General features: G+C 33.3%; 2 protein-coding genes across 3 annotated transcripts in view; both read left to right on the top strand.

Moving 5' to 3' along the window:
* Positions 1 to 758: 758 nt before the first annotated feature.
* On the top strand, positions 759 to 6,773 carry tnni1b (troponin I type 1b (skeletal, slow)). Of its 2 annotated transcripts, none has more exons than XM_055212561.2 (9): positions 759 to 869; positions 2,142 to 2,169; positions 2,725 to 2,758; positions 4,438 to 4,479; positions 4,786 to 4,917; positions 5,075 to 5,164; positions 5,654 to 5,830; positions 5,925 to 6,021; positions 6,250 to 6,773. In XM_055212561.2, the coding sequence occupies exons 2-8, from the start codon at positions 2,162 to 2,164 to the stop codon at positions 6,015 to 6,017; spliced, it is 576 nt and encodes a 191-aa protein (XP_055068536.2). In that variant the 5' UTR covers positions 759 to 869; positions 2,142 to 2,161; the 3' UTR covers positions 6,018 to 6,021; positions 6,250 to 6,773. The 2 variants fall into 2 exon arrangements, with proteins under 2 accessions (XP_055068536.2, XP_055068535.2); XM_055212560.2 differs by having other exon boundaries at positions 761 to 869; positions 5,925 to 6,025.
* Positions 6,774 to 14,863: 8,090 nt separating this feature from the next.
* tnnt2b (troponin T type 2b (cardiac)) overlaps positions 14,864 to 20,530 on the top strand; it is a 14,690-nt gene continuing 9,023 nt past the window's right edge. The window contains exons 1-9 of the mRNA XM_055213817.2: positions 14,864 to 15,017; positions 15,354 to 15,375; positions 15,459 to 15,519; positions 15,902 to 16,018; positions 16,093 to 16,170; positions 16,252 to 16,359; positions 17,979 to 18,091; positions 18,249 to 18,339; positions 18,592 to 18,632. Coding sequence (XP_055069792.1) covers positions 14,879 to 15,017; positions 15,354 to 15,375; positions 15,459 to 15,519; positions 15,902 to 16,018; positions 16,093 to 16,170; positions 16,252 to 16,359; positions 17,979 to 18,091; positions 18,249 to 18,339; positions 18,592 to 18,632 — 770 coding nt within the window. The 5' untranslated portion in view covers positions 14,864 to 14,878. The remainder of the gene's footprint in view (positions 15,018 to 15,353; positions 15,376 to 15,458; positions 15,520 to 15,901; positions 16,019 to 16,092; positions 16,171 to 16,251; positions 16,360 to 17,978; positions 18,092 to 18,248; positions 18,340 to 18,591; positions 18,633 to 20,530) is intronic.

Raw genomic sequence — 20,530 nt, 5'->3', positions numbered from 1 at the left:
ATTCCAACTCGGGTCGCCAAAAGTGTGTCTGCACTATATGTCAGAGCACTGCCCACTATACCATCGGCTCTGACAAGATCTTGATTTCTGAAGACAAATCCAAGCACGCGAGACATTGTTGAGATCTCAAAGCTGCTCCTATAGATGGTTTCAGCAGTAACAACATAAACAAGCGGCGTTCGTGGTCAACACGTAAGTTCCGTTAAACTCAGCTAAGAATAAATAACAGCAAAGTACTTTAAACGTAGTTTGAACCAAAACATTTTTTATTTTCGACGAGGTATTTGTTCAAAAGTTCAGTTTAGCAACTAGTCAGACAATTATTAAAACTGAAACCGGAAGTAAAGTTCCGACCAGATGCGTATCGTGTCACCGCATGTGTCCGTTGAAACCGTCTAGCTCAGCGGTAGAGCATTGCATTAGCTTTCATTTATGCATTTGGGCAGATGCTTTTATGCACTGTAAGTCGCTTTGGATAAGAGTATTTGCCAAATGCATAAATGTGAATGTAGATGAGATGTCATGTATGCATCCACAAGTCTCCATTAAATCTCATTGTGCTCTTTGAGAAACATTAATGAGAAGTCATTTGCGATTTTGCATGAATGTACATCTGTTTTAAGAAGACTCCAGCGAGCTAAATCGGGTCGTGAGACGCATACAGAGGAAACACAGCTCACGGTGTGATAAGCATTGCTTAAGGCCTATCAACTACAGCCCTCACAAGTGATGGATAAAAGCTTTGTGTGTGTGTGTTGCTAATAATACCATCCAGTTACAGACTGGGGATGAACAATAAAAGGTCTCTTAAAAACAGCGGGATTGTTCTAGAGCATCATTTGAAGATCTGCCCATCCGAGCGCTGTAAGGTAAGTCTGTCTTACAGATACAGGTTTGTTTTTTGCATTATTCCTATTCAAAATATTAGACTTCAGATTGCATTATATGTCAAATATAGATGAACATTTTAGGTGATAGTTAAAGTATGACTGACTTAATATTAACAATAGCGAAGTTTTGGCCAAACAACTAATTCACTAAATGATTTTTAAATTAGCAATTTCAAATAATTAATTACATCCTAGTTACTTAAAACGAATAAACAATTCATCTTTTTTATAATTTTCTATACAATTTATATTTATATTTCTCTATAAATCAGTATATATAATATTATGAAATGATTTAAAATGTACTGTATATCAAATTACTTTGTTATTAAAAACAATTACATTTTAATATTAATATTTATATTAATATACCACTAAATATATATGTAATTTATAAAGTATTTGTTATTTTAAATATTATTTAGAAAAGCATTTTTTTAGCCTACGCTTTAAAAATTCTGGATTGTTTTACGACCCATGGGTGTGTCAAAATGGGACAAACCCAACTGTTGTGTTATATGTTTTATATGTTATTGTTTTAATTCATGATTGGGTCATATATGGATATTTTGGGTTTGTCCCATTCTGACTGAACCATGGCTAAAAAAACAGCTATTTTTTTAGCAATCCAGTTTCAATATGCACATGAAGATGTGATCTCTTGTTAAATGCAACATTTATCCTCTGGTGTACAAGTTTATCATCATCGAGCGGAAACATGGGCAGGGTCTTTGAAGCTGAGTGTGAGTCTATTTATGGGACATGAGTGGATATGGGATGGAGAAAGCTGGGATTGTTATCTGTGCGGCATAGTTACCATACATATCACCAAACCACAATGTGCATCTGCCAACACATTCTTCCTAAGGGAACACTTCTGAACTGTGCGTTTGTGTGTTTGGCCACTGTCAGTACTTTGAAGTGGCTAACAGATGCAGACCAGACAAGCTTATAGTCCCTGTTTCTCCATCAATCAGTCAATCAATCAATTAGTGGTCAGTGTTTTATTTTGAAAAGCATCACATGAATGAGAAACAATGCTGCTTTTAAAGGTGATGATTACAGTAAAACATGGAGATTACAACTTTCCAGTTTAGATGCGTGAGTATATTGAGAAACATAATGACAGATAAATGCTGATCTGATTAGCAGGTCTGAATTCTGATAAAGCCGTCTGACACTTGAACCTCTCGAAGAGCCTCCCAATGCTCCTGCCCTTTGAAAACAAATGCTTTTATTTTTATCCCTTAGGTTTACTCTTCATTGTCAAGATGCCCGAGTGAGTATTGTGTCTTTGTTTTCTGTGGTTTGAAATCCTAGACGGCCCTCTTAACAAATGTGCACTATTCTTAGAATTACTGTCTTCAAGACCCCATTTTAATAAAAGTTTATTACGTGTGACCCTGGACCACAAAACCAGTCATAACTCGCACGGGTATATTTATAGCAATAGACAAAAATACATTGTATGAGTCAAAACTAACGATTTTTCTTTTATGCCAAAAATCATTAGGATTAGGATAAAAAAAAAGTGAGATGGTGCAATTGCTAAGGACTTCATTTGGACATCTTTAAAGGCAATTTCCTCAATATTTAGATTTTTTTAAATAATTTTGTCCTATCCTACCAAACCTTACATCAATGAAAACCTCAAAAACCTATTCAACTGTCCAATGATGCATACATCTCAATTTCAAAGCATTGACCTTTATGACTGGTTTTGAGGTCACAAATAGTAGTTTCACTAGTGGGATAGTTTTAAAGTAATCTTTGTTAATGAATGAAATTCATAATGAACATTCTGATCCAATTGAATTCTTTCACTTCTTTGCAGGCAAGAGGTAAGCGAGAAAAGCCAGCTTCCCAAAGTTTGTTGCCATCTAAAGAGTTTGTTTTACACTAAACCAGCGATCTTACTCAGGGGTTTTCAAACTGGGGAAAATTTCAGAGAAATAGACAAAAAAAAATATATATATATATATATATATATATATATATATATATATATATTTCGCCATATTTCGCCAGTGGTAATGAACAATTACGCTTCTAACCTGTAGGGGGAGCAAAGAGCAAAAACTCTTTAGTGTTGCTTTAAATTACACATTAAATTAATATATATATATTTTTTTTAATTTAGGTTTAAATTTATCTCTTAAAGGTGCTGTAGAATGTAAAGCTGTATTTACCCACGCAAAGATAAATAATACGAATTTTGTACATTATATATCAGGAGCCTCAAACACGATTGTTTCCTCCTTCTTATACAGTATAAATCTTGTGTATGCAAAAGACCGCTGGAAAACAGACCAATCTCAACATAACACCAACTGTGACGTTAAAGTCGAGATGTTCGCCCCCAACATTAAAGCAACACCATAGAGTTTTTTTTACCTTAAAATAATGTTTCCAAAAAAGTTCACCCTGTTTCTACACTCGAAACAGGGTGAACGGCACTTTCACATTCGCTTTGAAGCCCTCTATCGGCCAAAACCGCACTAAAGAAGTTTCCAACCTTCGGGTCGCGGTCCTGTAGTTCGAGTGAAAACTACAAAAACTTGCTTTACGGCAGACCTACAATCCAATCAGAGCCAGCTATGCTGCAGTATTTACGACAGTAGTAATGGACAATTACGCTTCTAACCTGTAGGGGGAGCAAAGAGCAAAAACTCTTTAGTGTTGCTTTAAATTACACATTAAATTAATTACAATGTTGTAACAATGCTAAAAACAAAGTTGTGACTGCTGAGTTAGTGCTATATGCTAGTTAATGCTATATGCTAGCGTTTAGCCTCAAGTTCTACTATTGACTTTACAGTTACGTTTTGTAGGTCCTGTATACTAAAATAAACAGAAACTTACCACTCAGAAATGTCCATTAACAACCTCAAAACAATTGATTATTCCTCAAAATCTTTATCTTCATCTGATACAGACTCAAACATAAGATCTGTTTACATACACACAGAGCTACTGAAGGAGCTGCTCTGAGAAACAGCCAATCAGAGCAGAGCTCAACATTATTATTCATGACCCTTTCAAATAAGATAATAATAGACCATTTTATTCAAAGGGAAAATCCTAGGGTTGTAAATGGACATGTAAAACTGTCTCTGGATCATTTTTGCACTTTATTAAGCCACAAACCTTAAGTAGATATCAAATAACAATTTAACAGATTATTTGAATGCATTATTTGGCAAATTTAATAAATACGTTCCAAAATAGTTTTTGGTTTGTATCTTTCTAGTGTGTTTTCCTTATTTCAGTCCTCTTTATCTCATTCACTGGGGTTTGTAAGGCACCAATCCTTGTATTTATTCCAATATTTATTGTCAAAATTGCTGCAGTACAAATAAATCTGAAATGAAAATCCAAGTGTAGAAATTATATTTTTATATGCAAAAATATAGAACATATTTAGGCCTTAAATTTTAGGGGGTCCTTGGCATCATAAAGTTTGAAAACCCCTGATCTAACTTACTGTAAAAATATTTCAAAACTTCACACGTTTTTATGAAATTAATGCTTATTTTAAATTTGACAGAAAAAGTCCAAGATCACTGCATCGCGCAAGCTGATGCTAAAGGTACGTTTGCATAATATTATCACAATCTCGTGCATTTATTATTTCACAAATTTTCAACAGCGACTACAAGGTGTTTGGTTTATTTATTTTATTTCATGTATTTTTGGGCTATGCTCAACCTTGTTTTAGCCTAGACATCTGTGATGTGCTGTGTTTGGATGGTTATTAGACATCTTTAAAATGCTGGGATTTGTAAAATTCCTAAAGAAACCTGAGTACCGCTTGAATCTTAGCAACACAATGCTAGGATTTTGGGACTGTAGTGTGTATAAGACTGTAAAAAGTGTATTTATGTGTGTGTGTCAGAGTCTTATGGTAGCTAAAGCAAAAGAAGAGTTGGAGCAGGAGCTGGCAGATAAACAAGAAGAGAAAGAGAAATATTTATATGAGAAAGCACCTCCGCTACAGACCAGTGGAATGTCTTTTGCTGAACTTCAGGTGAGATATTTGCAAAATCATAAATAAATCATAAATAAATACTACCATCAGGGAAATCATTGTAATATATGGTATTCTTTGATGTACATCACAGTAAATACAGATCCATATGTATCTGCTACAGGTCCATAAATAATATATTTGCTTTTTGTTCCAGGAGCTGTGTCGAGAACTACACGTTAAAATCGACGTTGTGGACGAGGAACGCTACGACATTGAGGCGAAAGTGCTTCACAACACGAGAGAGGTTAAGAAAGGATTTATCTCTTCACATACTGTAGTTCATTAAACCACTTACTATACCATAAACATCTCTATCGGGTTAACTCTAAAATTAAAGGGGACATATCATGAAAATCTGACTTGCATGTTTAAGTGCTATAATTGGGTCCCCAGTGCTTCTATCAACCTATAAAATGTGTAAAAGATCAACCCACAAACTTAGTTTTGGTAAATCATGTGAAAAAATAGCTAATTGAAATTTGGCTCTCCTTGTGATGTCATAAGGGGATAATACCGCCCCTTAATCTGCACTATCCAACCACGGCACTGCCATTGGTATGGCATTTTATGGTATTTTAAGCTAAAACTTATGTACTCTGGGGACACCAAAGATTTATTTGACATCCTAAAAAAGTATTGTGAAATGTCCCGTTTAAGAGTTAAGATTTCTAATGTAGATGTGGTGAAAGAAACAAAACTGATCATCAGAAGCTTGTGAATAAACCTGTTGCAGATCAAGGATCTGAACATCAAAGTTCTGGACCTAAGAGGTAAATTTAAGCGGCCTACCCTAAGAAGGGTGAGGGTCTCTGCAGACGCCATCCTGAGATCTCTGCTGGGCTCCAAACACAAGGTGTCCATGGATCTGAGAGCGAACCTCAAATCTGTTAAGAAGGAAGACACAGAGAAGGTGGGCTGCGTGAGGGTCTGTGGCGTCCATGTTGTGTGAAATAAAAGAGTTTAGCATTGTTCCAGCCCAACCTTCATTTGATTTGTGTTCACAGGAAAAGACGGTGGAGGTCAGCGACTGGAGGAAAAATGTTGAGGCCATGTCTGGGATGGAGGGAAGGAAGAAAATGTTTGATGCAGCTCAGTAAACAAGTCTGTAAGGATTATTTAAATCAATTTTAAAACATAACTTTTACAGGTCTTGTAGATTTTTATATTTTTGTCTATCATTAGCAAATACAGTAGTATTTCATGTTCAGGAATTAATTTTAGCCTGATTGATGAATGAATTACTGAAAGAGAGGAACAAAAACTGTGTCACATCTGTACAACTTTTGAGTTGAGGTCATCGAACTAAGATGCATTACTGATTTTCTGCAGGTAATTAAAGATGGGCTGAAGATCAGAGAAGTGATGAAGAAGAGATATCTAATATTTTGTTAATGAATTTCAAAGTCATAAAAAATGTAGGAATAAATCATGAGTATTTTTTACGTCAAATTTTTAGCAACATTTCAGAAGGACACCTCACATGTGACATGGTATAATTCATAAACAAATATGACAAATTTATCTATAATTATTATTACAAATGTTGTTTTTATGACATCTGTCACTGAGAGACTATGTGAAACATTTGCATCTTTCATCTGTCATATTTAAATGAACTAAAAAGCTTCAATGTAAAATTTGTAGAAGACCCCATAGAAACTAAGTATAAATGCATTTTATTTCGTTTTACTAATTGGATTTCATTATTTATAGATTTTATCCGAAAATCTTAACGTTGCAAAAATCCAAAACCAAAGCATTGCAACGTGTAAAAAATGTTACTGCATTATTATAGGTCAAGTGTAAAGTGTCATCAACATCATAATGTAAATAAAATATATCATCTGAAGATATCAGTCATGATTTCTTGTTTTATATGAATGATTGCACCCTATATTAAAGTGAAAATGTTTGTGTTTACTAATGAGAAGCAATGATACACTAATAAACTGTATAGCAATGTACAGTTACTGTAACCTTCCCACATCAAATACTATTATTGTGTCAGGACTGAGTTAGTACCAAGTGACAGATATTATGATTAAAATGCGTTTTATATTAAGTAAAAACATAACTTTAATAAGCATTTTTAGTTAAGATTAAAACAAGACAGTCCGTTCCCATACAGAAAAAAAATGTATTTCTTTGGGCAAAAAATAATTTTAAATATATGCTAAATACATTTTGTAGAAAGTAGGCTAAAGCTTAATTAAATATATTTTTGAATTTGAATATATAAGAATATATTTTAAAATGTATTTTAGGGGCAACAAATACATACCCATACAACCCATATGGCAAAAAAATATATTTCCTGGCCGAAATATTGAAGTTTGTATAAAATACATAGGGCCTATATAAGTATAAAATGTATAAGTATGTATAACATTATACGTTTATTTTTGCAGTTGAAAATATATGTAATTTTAATCTTTGAAACCTGTTAGGTTTGGGAAGTGAATATAAATGTTTTTTTTTATTGCCTTATGGGCGTACTTGTTCAACTCATCATAGTTTACAAACACCACAGTGCCTGAAGAAATGTAAAAAAATTAAGATCCAAATCAGCAAACTTAAGTCTTTTGCTCAATATAGAGTGAGTACAGTCAGCATTTACAAATAACTCAAATCGCTTTATATATTTTCTGTCACAAAGCTTTACCTGAAGTTTCTTTTCAGCGAAATCCGCTATCAATCCCACAATGCACCTAGACAGCATGAGCGTGACGCGCGGCTTCCGTAGAAATTAACTGAAACGCTTCGCACGATTATTAAAATTTCCTGTAGGTTCTTGCAATAAAAATAAATAAAAAAAGATTATTAAAATTTCCAAGTTGACTCGGGTCAGAGCAGTAACAATTAACCGATTACATTTTAGTATTAATTATTAATGTAACAAAAATCACCAACCAACTATTTGTAATGTATCATGGTAGCATTAACAATATTATGAACAAAAAATATTGTATTGAATGGTTAAAATATGAATTGATATAAAATACTGCATAATACTGTGTAGTTACTGTAGTAGGCTAATAGTCAATGGGATGTCATGAACAAGGACACATAAATCTACGAGTTTTTATTAGTACCCTACATTTTAATGTACAAAGCATGATTTTAAAATAAATTAAAAATTTACAATATTTGGTGTCAAAATTGAATAAACATGATCACCACCACTAAAATCTATAAGACGCCATTGGTGCACCAACCCTTACCAGCACTAGAGGGCAGTGTTTACCAACTACAGCTTTAAAAGTTGTTCTTAATCTTTAAATACTTTCAAGTACTTTCTCATCTCTTTTTAATATGCAATACATGATTATCTGTATTTATATGATCAAAGTGTTTCATTTTTTATGTGTATTGTATGCTATTGAATGACAGTATGATGAAAATAATGGTTCTTCTAATAAAAAGCAAAAAGTATAAAACTTGGTAGCCTACCATAAGGAAAAACACAAAGTTCCACAAATAATAGTATGTGTGTCTTTATATATTACATGGTTTTTACTTTTTAATGAGCCCAGAAATCTAAGACAAGTATTTAATTCAACAGATTTTTGTCAATGTTCAAATTAATATAGCAACTCAAGAACCTGACATTGAACATGTGTTTTTAACATGTTGTTGCATAGTATTATTTTCAGTAAGCACTAAAGAATGATTCTTTTAAGAATGCATTGCGAAACAAAATAATACCAAAACATGTTCTTAAATACCTGTTATTCACATGATGTCACAACGTAAAAAAAAAAAAAAATATATACATATATATAGTTTTTAAAGAAGATCTCATTTTTTGTTTATATGTTTATGCCTTTACATCAGAAATTATAAGTCTTATAAGAGTTACTATATTCATATACAATGGTATTTACAAATGCAGAGATACTAAAAAAAACGTCATGGTATAAAAATCCATGATATAGGAACATACTTTTTGTGTCACTTAAATACCTTTATGGTCACATGGCACTAAATGCATAAAATATGTGAACTATATCACTGCTGTATGTATTCATAGTAACACAATTTTTCTTTTGTAGCACAATAATTTACAAGATGAACTGTCTGAATAGTGTTTCTATTGCAGTAGTTACTGTGTTATGAGTCTTTTATTTATCTTTCTTTTCCCAAGTTAAAAAAGCAAATGTCTCGCAATCACAAATATGACCTAACAGGTCTGTTGAAATGATCAAGTGAGGACAGCCAGGGCTAGATTACAACACCAATGTGTTGTAAGTCTAACGCTATTTTAGTACAGAATTCAAATTGATGTCAGGTGATAAACAGCAGACAGATGAGTGAAGACAGAAGGTCGCATACATCACATTAGTTACTCACTAAATGAAGGTGTGGACTCTTTGTGTTAAGCTTCTCGCCTTCAGGGTTGACATCTGTGAACCCTGCTAATTAAGACAGGAAATGAACAGTCAATATAATGTCACTTTAGGTTCAATGAATTTGAAATCAAACAAAATTACCATAGTGCATTCATTTTACCACAGTAAACAACTGTGGTTGTACCTTCTGATACATTATTGTACCACAGTACAATTTTTTGTGACGTCGATATTATGATATATGAGGATGGTTGAACTTTATAGGTTAATTTAACTAAATAGTTTGGTTTGTCCATATCTCACTGTAAAAAAATGTTGCAATGCATGCATTCAAGTTTAATCAAATTGGTTATGCAAGTCAACTGAGCCTACTATTTTAAGTTTTTTACCTGTATACATAACTTATAATCAAGTTTAAGTAAAACAAAAACTTGTTGATATGTTATTTTTATAGATCAGACCAAACCATCAAGTGTAGTAACCATGTTTTTTGTGTGTGTATTTATTACTATTAGCAAAACCATGCTTTTACTATAGTAACCATGGTATAACTATAATATTTGAATACCATGGTTTTCAAAACCATGGTTATTTTGTCGTAACCATGGTTCTTTGGTTTTAACTGTAATGGTTAATTTTCGAAAGGGATGGGTTGAAACAACTCGGCATTAACCATTTAATACTATGGTACAGTAAAGTACTCTGACATTATTACTTTTATACCCCATCATTGTGTGTTACAAGACTTTTTAAAGCTAGGATTACATTACCAGTATCCAAATATCACACCATTCAGAAGGTAACTTGGGTTTAAACAAATGGGTTAAATTCACTTTTGTTTTTGTATAAATCTCTGTCATCCTTTATTAATGCAAAATTGCCAAAGACCTTCTTGTCGGACATATCAGTTTACAGTCAGTAAGGGATCTATAAATAGACACAATGTAAAACCAAAGAATGTGTCGGGCTATTGTTCGTTGACCTGTGTGTATGTACGTGTTCATGGATGAATATGGCATGTGTTCTCACACCGACGTCTATAACAACAAAACATTACATATATGGTCATGTGATCTTGGGGTATTTCATATATCATTCGGTCTCAGAATTAGGGGCACACAGTCGTTTCCCACAAACTGTTTAGGACACCTCAGTTTCGTGCCTGCAGTCAGGTAAGAGAAATATCAGCATGTATGCGCTTATATTTTATAGTATTTAATTTATATACTAGAGAAGGCTCTGATATAAACTGAATTTTTTATGCAATAACAAAAATAAATTTGTAGTCAAGACTTTAAGGTTGTAAATGCCTATACAAAAGTACACTGTCAGAAAATAAATGTACAAAACATTCCCATATATATTTCATCATGTATTAAATCGGTAATATATTTTAAACTTTACATTTTGTCAGACAAGTTTGATTTCTGCAAACTAATATCTGATCTTTATGTATAACAGGACTTATATAAACATGTCAGAGAGAGATGAAGTTGAGTATGAGTAAGTACTTGAGTTTATCCCATTGAATGTCAAAAGATTGAATCTACAAAAATCAACCATGGATACTATAGTTAAACTATGGTTACCACAAAATAACCATTGTTTTATTGCATTCATAAATCATGGTTACTGTGGGTAAACCAATATGGCAACCAAAATGCCAAAATAAACATGGTTGATTCATCAGGATAGAAAAAACTTATTTACCTCAAGTGTAATAACATTGAATACAATTGTGATTGAATTTCAAACTTGTTTTTGTTTTTCAGGGAGCAGGATGGTAAGTTTTGCTCTGTTTTTCTGACTATATTGCTGATGAAAGCACATTTCTACATTGAACAACACCCCATGTAAAATACAGTTATCCACACCCATACTGTACAACACAAAATATATTTTCAAATATAATTTTAAATATATTTCAAAATATACAAAAAATGTGAAATATATTTTAAAATATGTTTACAAAAATTTATTTTTCACCAACATATTTTTTATTATAATTATGTCACATGGGATGAAAAATTTTGCATGTTACACACCTTTAATCATAGCTGGTTTGAAAAGGTTACAATTAAATTTATTTTCAACTTCAAAAACGTACTTATAGTTTGATATTTTATACATATGTATACATTAATACTTTATATATTTATACAAACTTTTATATTTTGGCCAGGAAAAATATAAATTGTAAAATGCTTCTGAAATACATAAAAAATGCTATATATGAAGGTTAAAAAATATATATTTAATTAAGCTTTACTTTCTACAAAATCTATTAAGTATATTTAAAAAATATTTTGGGCCAGAGAAATTTATTTTTTTATTGCCGTATGGGCATGATATTGTCCTGTAAATGTACAATGAGGGCTGAGAACTAAATCTGCACTATTGTGAAACAAATGCATGGAGATGAGATTACAATTAATAATAGGTTATTAAATTTATACTGTCATTACGTGACCCAGTGCAAATAAGAAGGGATATAAAAGAGATTATTCAGCGATACTGACACCCATGAAATTGCCTAGTTTGTATTACTCACAATGATGCAATTGAGTCAGCAAACATCTATGACAAAAAAAGTCTTTTCAATTACCCAAAAAATGTGCGTTTGTTACCTTTAAAGAGCTATTTGTAACTGAACTGACCCTTTAAATAGCGTTGGTTTAACTAATATTTAAATTTTTCTTTATCTTTGTTGTTATTCTTAAAAATGCTGGGTTTTATTCAATCCAGAGTTGGGTCAGAAGCGGACAAACCCAACCTGGGTAACCTATGCTGGATTGTTTCATCCCAAAAAACTGGATTATTTTAACCCATTGTTGGGTCAAATTTAAACACTTCTGGGTTATTTTAACCCAACAGCTGGGTTTGTCCCTTTTTCACCCAACGTTGCGAAGAAAATAATGTACATGTACACATAATCAAGTGATAATGTAAAAGTTAAGCTTAAATTTAGAGCATCCGATTCCTCTCGAACTTTCATTTCTTTCATGAAGTAAGTACGGATCAGGTATTCAGAACAAGCAGTGTAGTGTTTGAGAAGTGAAGTGGATCTGTTTCAGACTGTTGTATAGCACAAAGGAGTCTCATTCTTCCCTGTCTTGGCTTGACCTCAATAAGAATCAGGTTTCCTCCCTCCTGTAGATCCGGTTTATACATCAGCTCTTGGCTTTTACCCTGATACAGAGAGAAATGTCACATTCGCCTTTAGTGACAGAGACTTTATACAAACTCTCATACGAACACAATCTGATACATTTGGAACGAAGACATGTCTATCAAAATAAGCATTGAAGAGATAGAAATGTTTTTTTTTTTTTTGAAAGGGCATTTGACCGTTTGTTAATGTCTGAACCTGCCCTTCATCTGCTGAAGAATGAGATTTTGGGAGGTGTGTAAAGTCATATTGTGTTCTTTGGCAGCTGATGTTGATATTAAACTACCGGGTGTGTTTATGTGGAGCTGAATGAGATCGAGGGTGGAGAATTTAGATTTTCTAACAGTTATCCCAAACTTTCACTGATTATGTAACACCTTCAGGCGACATAATCCACAACTCTAATGATGTATTTTGTTAGTGAATGAGACCTGGTTCTCTAGTGAACCATGAAATTGGTAAAACTAAACAGTTAAAAGTGTGTATTTATGGGTGTGTTTAAACACCTATTGAAGTTTAATAAAATCCATTTGAGGACATCCTCATCTTGATAAATAATAACAGTCTAGAAACTTTGTTCCAGTGGGTTTTTGCGAGTAGTCATTTGATCAAAATCATACAGACCCTCCTCATCCAAAGGAGCTTCTGTGGGAGGATGAGGAGGAGAAGAACATGGATGAAGGTTGCATTGCTTTACTGAAAAAAATGATTCATTGAATTTAATCAATTTTTTTAACCTTTTAAGCGTCACCCCACCCTATTGAGTTAAATGTACACTCTTGGAGCTTTCAAACAATATACAGTTTATCATGATTAGATAAGAATTCATATGCAAAGATTGAAGTAAATGTAGTCGTCCTGCTGGTGGGACAGTGACATTTAGCAGAAAATACATTTTTTGAGGCACACTCTCTTCGTAAATGAATCAATTACTCTCCCAACATAATTTCTTTTATAAAACACTGTTGAAATGTCTATTCTGGAGGCTTAGACCTTTCCAACGATATATAGTTTGTAGATTAAAATTTATATCAACAATATTAATGCAAACTTAGGTGTCCCGTATTCGGGACGGCGACGCTTAACAGTTTGAGGTAAGTGGTTGAAATAAATTTATTTAAGCTACATTTAAACAAAAAAGATTAGTAAAGTAATATAAAATATAAAACTTTTGTTTATATGTAGCTTAAATAAATTGATTGCAACCACTTACCTAAATAAAAAAAAATGATTAAATTCAATGAATCATTTTTTTCAGTGTTCTATCTATGTGAAGTTTCCATGCAGTTTCCCTTAAAATAAAAAATAAAAAAAGTAAATCAAAAACATGCATGGCTTATATTTAATCCCAAAAGAAATAAAATCAACTTTACATTCAGTTTATGACGCATGTTTAAAGATCATTAAGATTTATTGTGATGTTATTTTAATGACAAACACATTTGAACTCTTATTCTTTAAAGTTGCTGAACATTTTGTTCTTTCATTAATTCTTTGATGATTCTCAGATTCAAATATTAATTAAAACAGAAATAAAAACCACCATTTGTTTTTATTTAGATCAAAGGCAGCACAACAAACACTATTATGATAAAAATACTTAAAATGCATTTTCCATAAAATGCATACAGTAAAGTCCTTTTAAATAATCATTATTATATCATTATGTATCATTTTCATTGGGCTTTTAATACACCATACAGCAATTATATATTAGTCAAATAGTATTTAAGAATTTACACACCATGGTAGTATTTGTTATATGTGTCATTGCAGATTTTAATTAAAATAAATCATGTTATTTAGATTTGACTCATTTATTTTAATCTGAAGAAAATCACCATTAAAAATTCATTGCAATTATATAGAAACTAAAAAACAAAACAAGTAATGGTTATGGGATTTTACTGCTGGATGGTTTTAAATCTGAAACTGTCATGAAAGTTTTAAATACACTTCATTTTTGTAAGATTAATCTGAGATTGACAAAACGAATATTAATAAAATTAAAGAGGAATACACAGATGCGCAGGAGACTTAATTAAATAAATGTGTTTCTGGATAAACATCTCTTTTAAAACAAATCTGTTTTGCTCTTGTTTCAGGGCTTGTAAAGTCTGGACAGGATCAAACATCTGTTCGACAGCAAGCAGGTGTAAAAGCAAGTTTAACATTATTCAATAGTAGGCCTAATACAGACAACATATATAATATTTATATTTCATCATATGAGCACAGTTATTATATGAGAAAATAATTTACATATTTTAAAAAACTTTTACCATTAATTTACTGGATTGATCCCTTTTGATATATATCTACGTCTGAAAATATTTTAAACATAAAATACATACTGACTGAGCAAAAACCTGAGCGACCGGTACTGCAAGAAGAGAAAGTTTAGACAAAAAAAACGTTTTTGTTTAGATTTAAGTCTCTGATGAGATCTTTAAAGCATGCAGGGCTTTTGTTGACTGTTTTAGGGCTTTCGTATGTAAAAGCACATTTTAAAAGCACTTTGTCATTGTTGACACCACCGCTTTCACTTATAGATGCTGTGGAGGAACCTGGAGACGAAGGTAAATGTGATAGCATCAGATCATTTAAAAACTGGTTTTACCTGAATGACACATCCTAAAAAACAAACTTAATCTAAATCATTAACTCTACTACTTATATAGTGTCAACACTATAAAGTTTCTATTTGTATACATTAGTTAGTTAAACTAACAATTCATGTTATTTTCAACATTAATACATTAGTAAAATTAAACATATATTAATCAACAAAGATCCATTTTGAAATCTATTCCTCATCTATATGATTATGTATGCATTAACTAATGTTAATAAACAAGACCTTATTCTTTAAAAAAAAAAAAAAACTTTTCTTTTTCATTGTCTTGGTGGTCCAGAAGGATCTAAACCAAAGCAGAAGTGAGTAAAATTAAACCAAATCCAAATATTTCAGACCCCAAGTATAACAAAACCGTCATGTTGTCTTGCTGTATTTCTGTAAGATCATTTGTACCAGCTTTGGTTCCTCCCAAAATTCCTGATGGAGAGAAAGTTGATTTTGACGTGAGTACTTTTACTTTTCACTCAACACCATCTTTATCTTTCACATCTAAGCTGCTTGTTGAATGAATCTCAGACCATTATGTTCAAGTTAATTTTATTTCTAAGAGGAGGAGGAGGCCGACCAAAGTGCTGTAGGCTACATATCAATTTTAGGTACACAAGAAATAAAACTATTAAGTATTAAAAAGAAACAACATGTTTAAGACGAAGCTAAATACCAAAAGCAAAGAAAAAAAGATGGGATTTAAACTCAGATAAAGAGGAAGCCATTTTAGAGAGTTTAGACATAAATCACACAGAACAATGTTATTTTACTACCCTATACTGCAGTAAACTGTGTAATGAGCTATTTTACCTCATAACTTCAAAACCATATCCTCAGGACATTCATCGCAAACGCATGGAGAAAGACCTAACAGAGCTGCAGACGCTCATCGAAGCTCACTTTGAGAAAAGAAAGAAGGACGAAGAAGAACTCATCGTCCTCACTCAGAGAATCGTAAGACTTTAAGGTTTAAAACAAATCTTATGTGCTTTTAGCTGGGATAAACTGATTTGTTTCATGAACCTCAGGAGAACCGGAGGTCAGAACGGGCCGAACAGCAGAGGATTCATGCAGAACGAGAGAAAGAACGTCAAAACAAACTCGCCGTGAGTCTCTGGAGAGGACGAAGTGTACTGCAAGGATGTAGTGCACTTAAGCTTTCAACTATTTGTATGCTTATTTGTTAGGAGGAAAAGGCACGAAAAGAGGAAGAAGAGGCAAAGAGGAAAGCTGATGATGATGCAAAGAAGAAGAAAGCTTTTGCAAACTTTCACTATACAGGATACTTGCAGAGGGTAACGCTCAGAGGTTTTGACCTGTGTTTAAACTTATTTACTAGCATACTACTTACTAAACCCTTCACTGCATGAGCTGTATAACATTTCACACATTTTATGTATATATAGGAAGGATTATTACACAATAATAATTGTGTGGAAAATTCAATCCATTGTCACATGACCTGCAGGTTGCATGCTTAATTTAGTGAGCTACAATCTGTAACTTTTATCTCTCTATCGCCATCTCTGTTTGAAAATTGCAGGTTTACACTTTATATACTTATTTTTCCATTAAATATTAAACCAATCATACACTCACCTAAAGGATTATTAGGAACACCTGTTTAATTTCTCATTAATGCAATGGTGTAATGGTATGGGGGGTGTTTTGTTGGTACACTTTAGGCCCCTTAGTGCCAATTGGGCATCATTTAAATGCCACAGCCTACCTGAGCATTGTTTCTGACCATGTACCCATCCTCTGATGACTACTTCCAGCAGGATAATGCACCATCTCACAAACCTCAATCATTTGAAATTGGTTTCTTGAACATGACAGTGAGTTCACTGTACTAAAATGGCCCCCACAATCACCAGATCTCAACCCAATAGAGCATCTTTGGGATGTGGTGAAACGGGAGCTTCGTGGCCTGGATGTGCATCACACAAATCTCCATCAACTGCAAGATGCTATCCTATCAATATGGGCCAACATTTCTAAACAAATGCTTTCAGCACCTTTATGTCACGTAGAATTAAGGCAGTTCTGAAGGTGAAAGGGGGTCAAACACAATATTAGTATGGTGTTCCTAATAATCCTTTAGGTGAATGCATATTTAAATAAGAACTTATTTTTTGAACTTTTAAATGTATCAACACTGGATGACATAAAATAAAGGAAGCGAATAAAGAAAATAAATCAGATATGATACAATGAAACGAGAAACAAAGTACAAAGGTAGTAATGCGATTGTATTATTTTTCCCCATCGTAATGTGTATCTAAGTGAAATGGCTTCTGAAATGAAAAAAGGTAGGCATGGACTTGAATTCATGCATTGAGAATTGATTGGATTCTGTTGGGGCAATTTGCCAATTGCTAATCGCTATAATCTTTTCCTGGACTCCGCCCACCTGCCATACTGTTTCAAGGAGGGGAGGAGATGTGCGTTTTTGATTAAAGATTATAAGGGCACATGAATAAAAAAAAAATAATGAAGCTCACAGATAAGTAATTTAAAAAAAATAACACAATATTTAAAAAATGATAAAGTCGCATAAATATTTCATTTGGAAATTGTTAAAATAAACATAATAAAATATTTTGTAAATAAAATAAATACAATGTTACGTACTTATCTTTATGTGTACTGAAGTCAAAAGACGCTAGTTTGAGAATAATGTAAAAAGTTAAAAAGATGTAATAAAGACGCAAAAAAGACACGAAACTGTCCCCTTTGGCTTAATAGCTCTTAAATACGAACAACGCATTGCATTGTGGGATATGTTATGTAGTAGATGAAAGAGGAAATTAACATTCTGTGCGTAGTTCACATACTATCTAGTGCAGAAATAAAAGTAGTATTGTTTAGTAGAATGTAATTAAAAACAAAACTGCTTCATGTTTTCTTTCAGACAGACAAGAAGGGCGGACAGAGGAGACAAACCGAGAGAGAAAAGAAAAAAACGATTCTCAATGAGCGACGTAAAGATCTGAACGTGGACAACCTCAGTGAGGATAAACTCAGGTGAAGGAGTTAAAACAATATAATCACACTATATACATGACAAACCCTGACACAAAGATATGCAGTAAAATAGCTACACTACACAACGTATATAAGCTACAGGCATTCGGAGACCGGTTATTCACGTTTCTCAAGCACGTTTTTGTTTTTTATGCAGAGAGAAAGCAAACGAACTGTGGAAGTGGATGCGGCAACTGGAAGGGGAGAAATTCGACCTGCAATACAAACATATGTGTCAGAAATATGAGGTAATGTTTTGTTCAAAAAATAATATGAAATCCTGTGACCAGAACAGGACGTTACAGGAGCATAAAGTCATAGCATAAAGAGACGATTTTAACAAGCGGTCACACCCATCCTAGACTTGGCAGCAGAGTCTTCTTGTGATCTCTTTGGGCCGGTTCCCAGAAATGTTTTTTGATTGACATGAGAAGGAAACCAAATTGTGCCTCAGTGAATCACTGCCACATTGATTCATTCTTCTGATTTCTTCTTTATAGATCACTGTGCTTAGAAATCGAGTCAGCGAACATCAAAAGATGTGAGTAATTTTATCTGTTGATTTCTAGATTAGACGCTACGTTCACACAACATGACCAGCAGCATTTCCCGCTCAAGTCTGATTTAGATGTGATGATGTTCGTATGACTGTTTAACTGCGGTGACCCAGATCAGACGATGAGTTAAACAGCCCTGCTGAAAAAAACAGCATACCAGCAAGACCAGCATATGTTGTGTTTTGGTGCTGGTTTGCTAGTGAACACCAGCTAAACCGGCATCAAACCAGCATTAGCACCAGCTAAACCAGCACCAAACCAGCATTAGCACCAGCTAAACCAGCAGTAGCACCAGCATCCCATGCTGGTCATACACAAAAATGGTTCTATATCGAACCAGAAATGGTTCTATCACCCGCTTCATATATGGAACCCCCAAATGGTTCAATATAGAACCTCAAGGAACCTTTTTTTTAGAGTGTACCAGTATATGTTGTGTTTTGGTGCTGGAATGCTGGTGACCACCAGCTAGACCAGCATAATTCCCATGCTGGTTTGATGCTGTTTTTTTCAGCAGGGAGATCTACATTCTTCACACTTCATCATATCATATTCATATTGTTTTATTTTTTCGGTGTGACAAACAAACTAGCTGTTTATACTTCATATTTAAGGTCAGAAAAAATTGTACAAAAAACGTTTAGGTACAGATATGCTCTAAATAAAAGGCTACTGGCTGAACGATTACTTTTATTTAAACAAATTCTAAGAGTGTGATGTCACACACAAACCATTTTTGAATGAATGAGAGATATCTTTAATTTCAGATCCATAGCACAATAAAAACACAGAATTAAAAAAGACAAAAGCATTCAAGTTATACAATACAAAAAAAATGTTCTATAATAAACCTTTAACATCTTGGAAACCTTCCTGTTTCCAAAAAAGTGATAAAAGTCCTTTAAAGGGGTCATAGCATGAAAATCTGACTTTTTCCATGTTTAAGTGCTATAATTGGGTTCCCAGTGCTTCTATCAATGTAGAAAATGTGATAAAGATCAACCCAGTAACTTAATTTAAGTAAGCCATTTTCTGCAAGCATGTGAAAAATTAGGTCGTTCAGAATTCGCCTGTTTTGTGAGGTAGGTAGCAAAGCCAGTTATAATAATACCGCCCCCTTAATCTGCATTATCCAACTACAGCACTGCCATTTAGTGCAGAGAGTAAGAGGGAGAAAAGACTTGACAGCACAATTGAGTTTCAATTACAACAAATCACCATCATTGTGTTTGCATTTCATCAGCTCATTTGCATTTTAAATGTCACACCCAAAAATGGTACACTTTTGCTCAGGTCTACAAAGTGGCAATTTAAAGATGCTATAATTAATTATCTGTGGGGTATGTTGAGCTAAAACCTCACTTACGCACTCTGGGGACACCAAAGATTTATCTTACATCTTAAAAAAATCTCATAATATGACCCCTTTAAATTATTAAGATGTAAGAAATAAATGTTTTTTAAAGGTGCAGTAAAACTGTATTTATCTAGGCATAGATGAATAGTAATAGCTTTGTACATGAGAATGACATATCGTGAGCCTGTAAACCTTGTGCATGCAAAAGAAAACGCTGGAAAACAGACCAATCACGACGTAACACCAACTGTGACCTTACAGTCGAGATATATGTTTAGGGTGCATGTAAACTGTATTGTTGTAACCTTTAATCGTATTAAATTCAATCGGATTGACAAAATTTTGTGCATGTTAACATAGTCAATGACACGTAAACAAAAATTCATGATACGATCACAAAAAAACACGGAAATTCGTGACAGTATAACGGAAAAGAATAGAGGGTTTTCACTGACGTCACGTTCTGGGCGGTAACCCGGATGCGCGGCCATTGTGGAGGCACTCGGTGTAAAGAACTGAACGGAG

This window comes from Misgurnus anguillicaudatus, chromosome 8, assembly GCF_027580225.2.
Source record: "Misgurnus anguillicaudatus chromosome 8, ASM2758022v2, whole genome shotgun sequence".
NCBI lineage: Eukaryota > Metazoa > Chordata > Actinopteri > Cypriniformes > Cobitidae > Misgurnus > Misgurnus anguillicaudatus.
The sequence above is the reverse complement of the archived record's forward strand: the minus strand, read 5'-3'. Positions and strand labels throughout refer to the sequence as shown.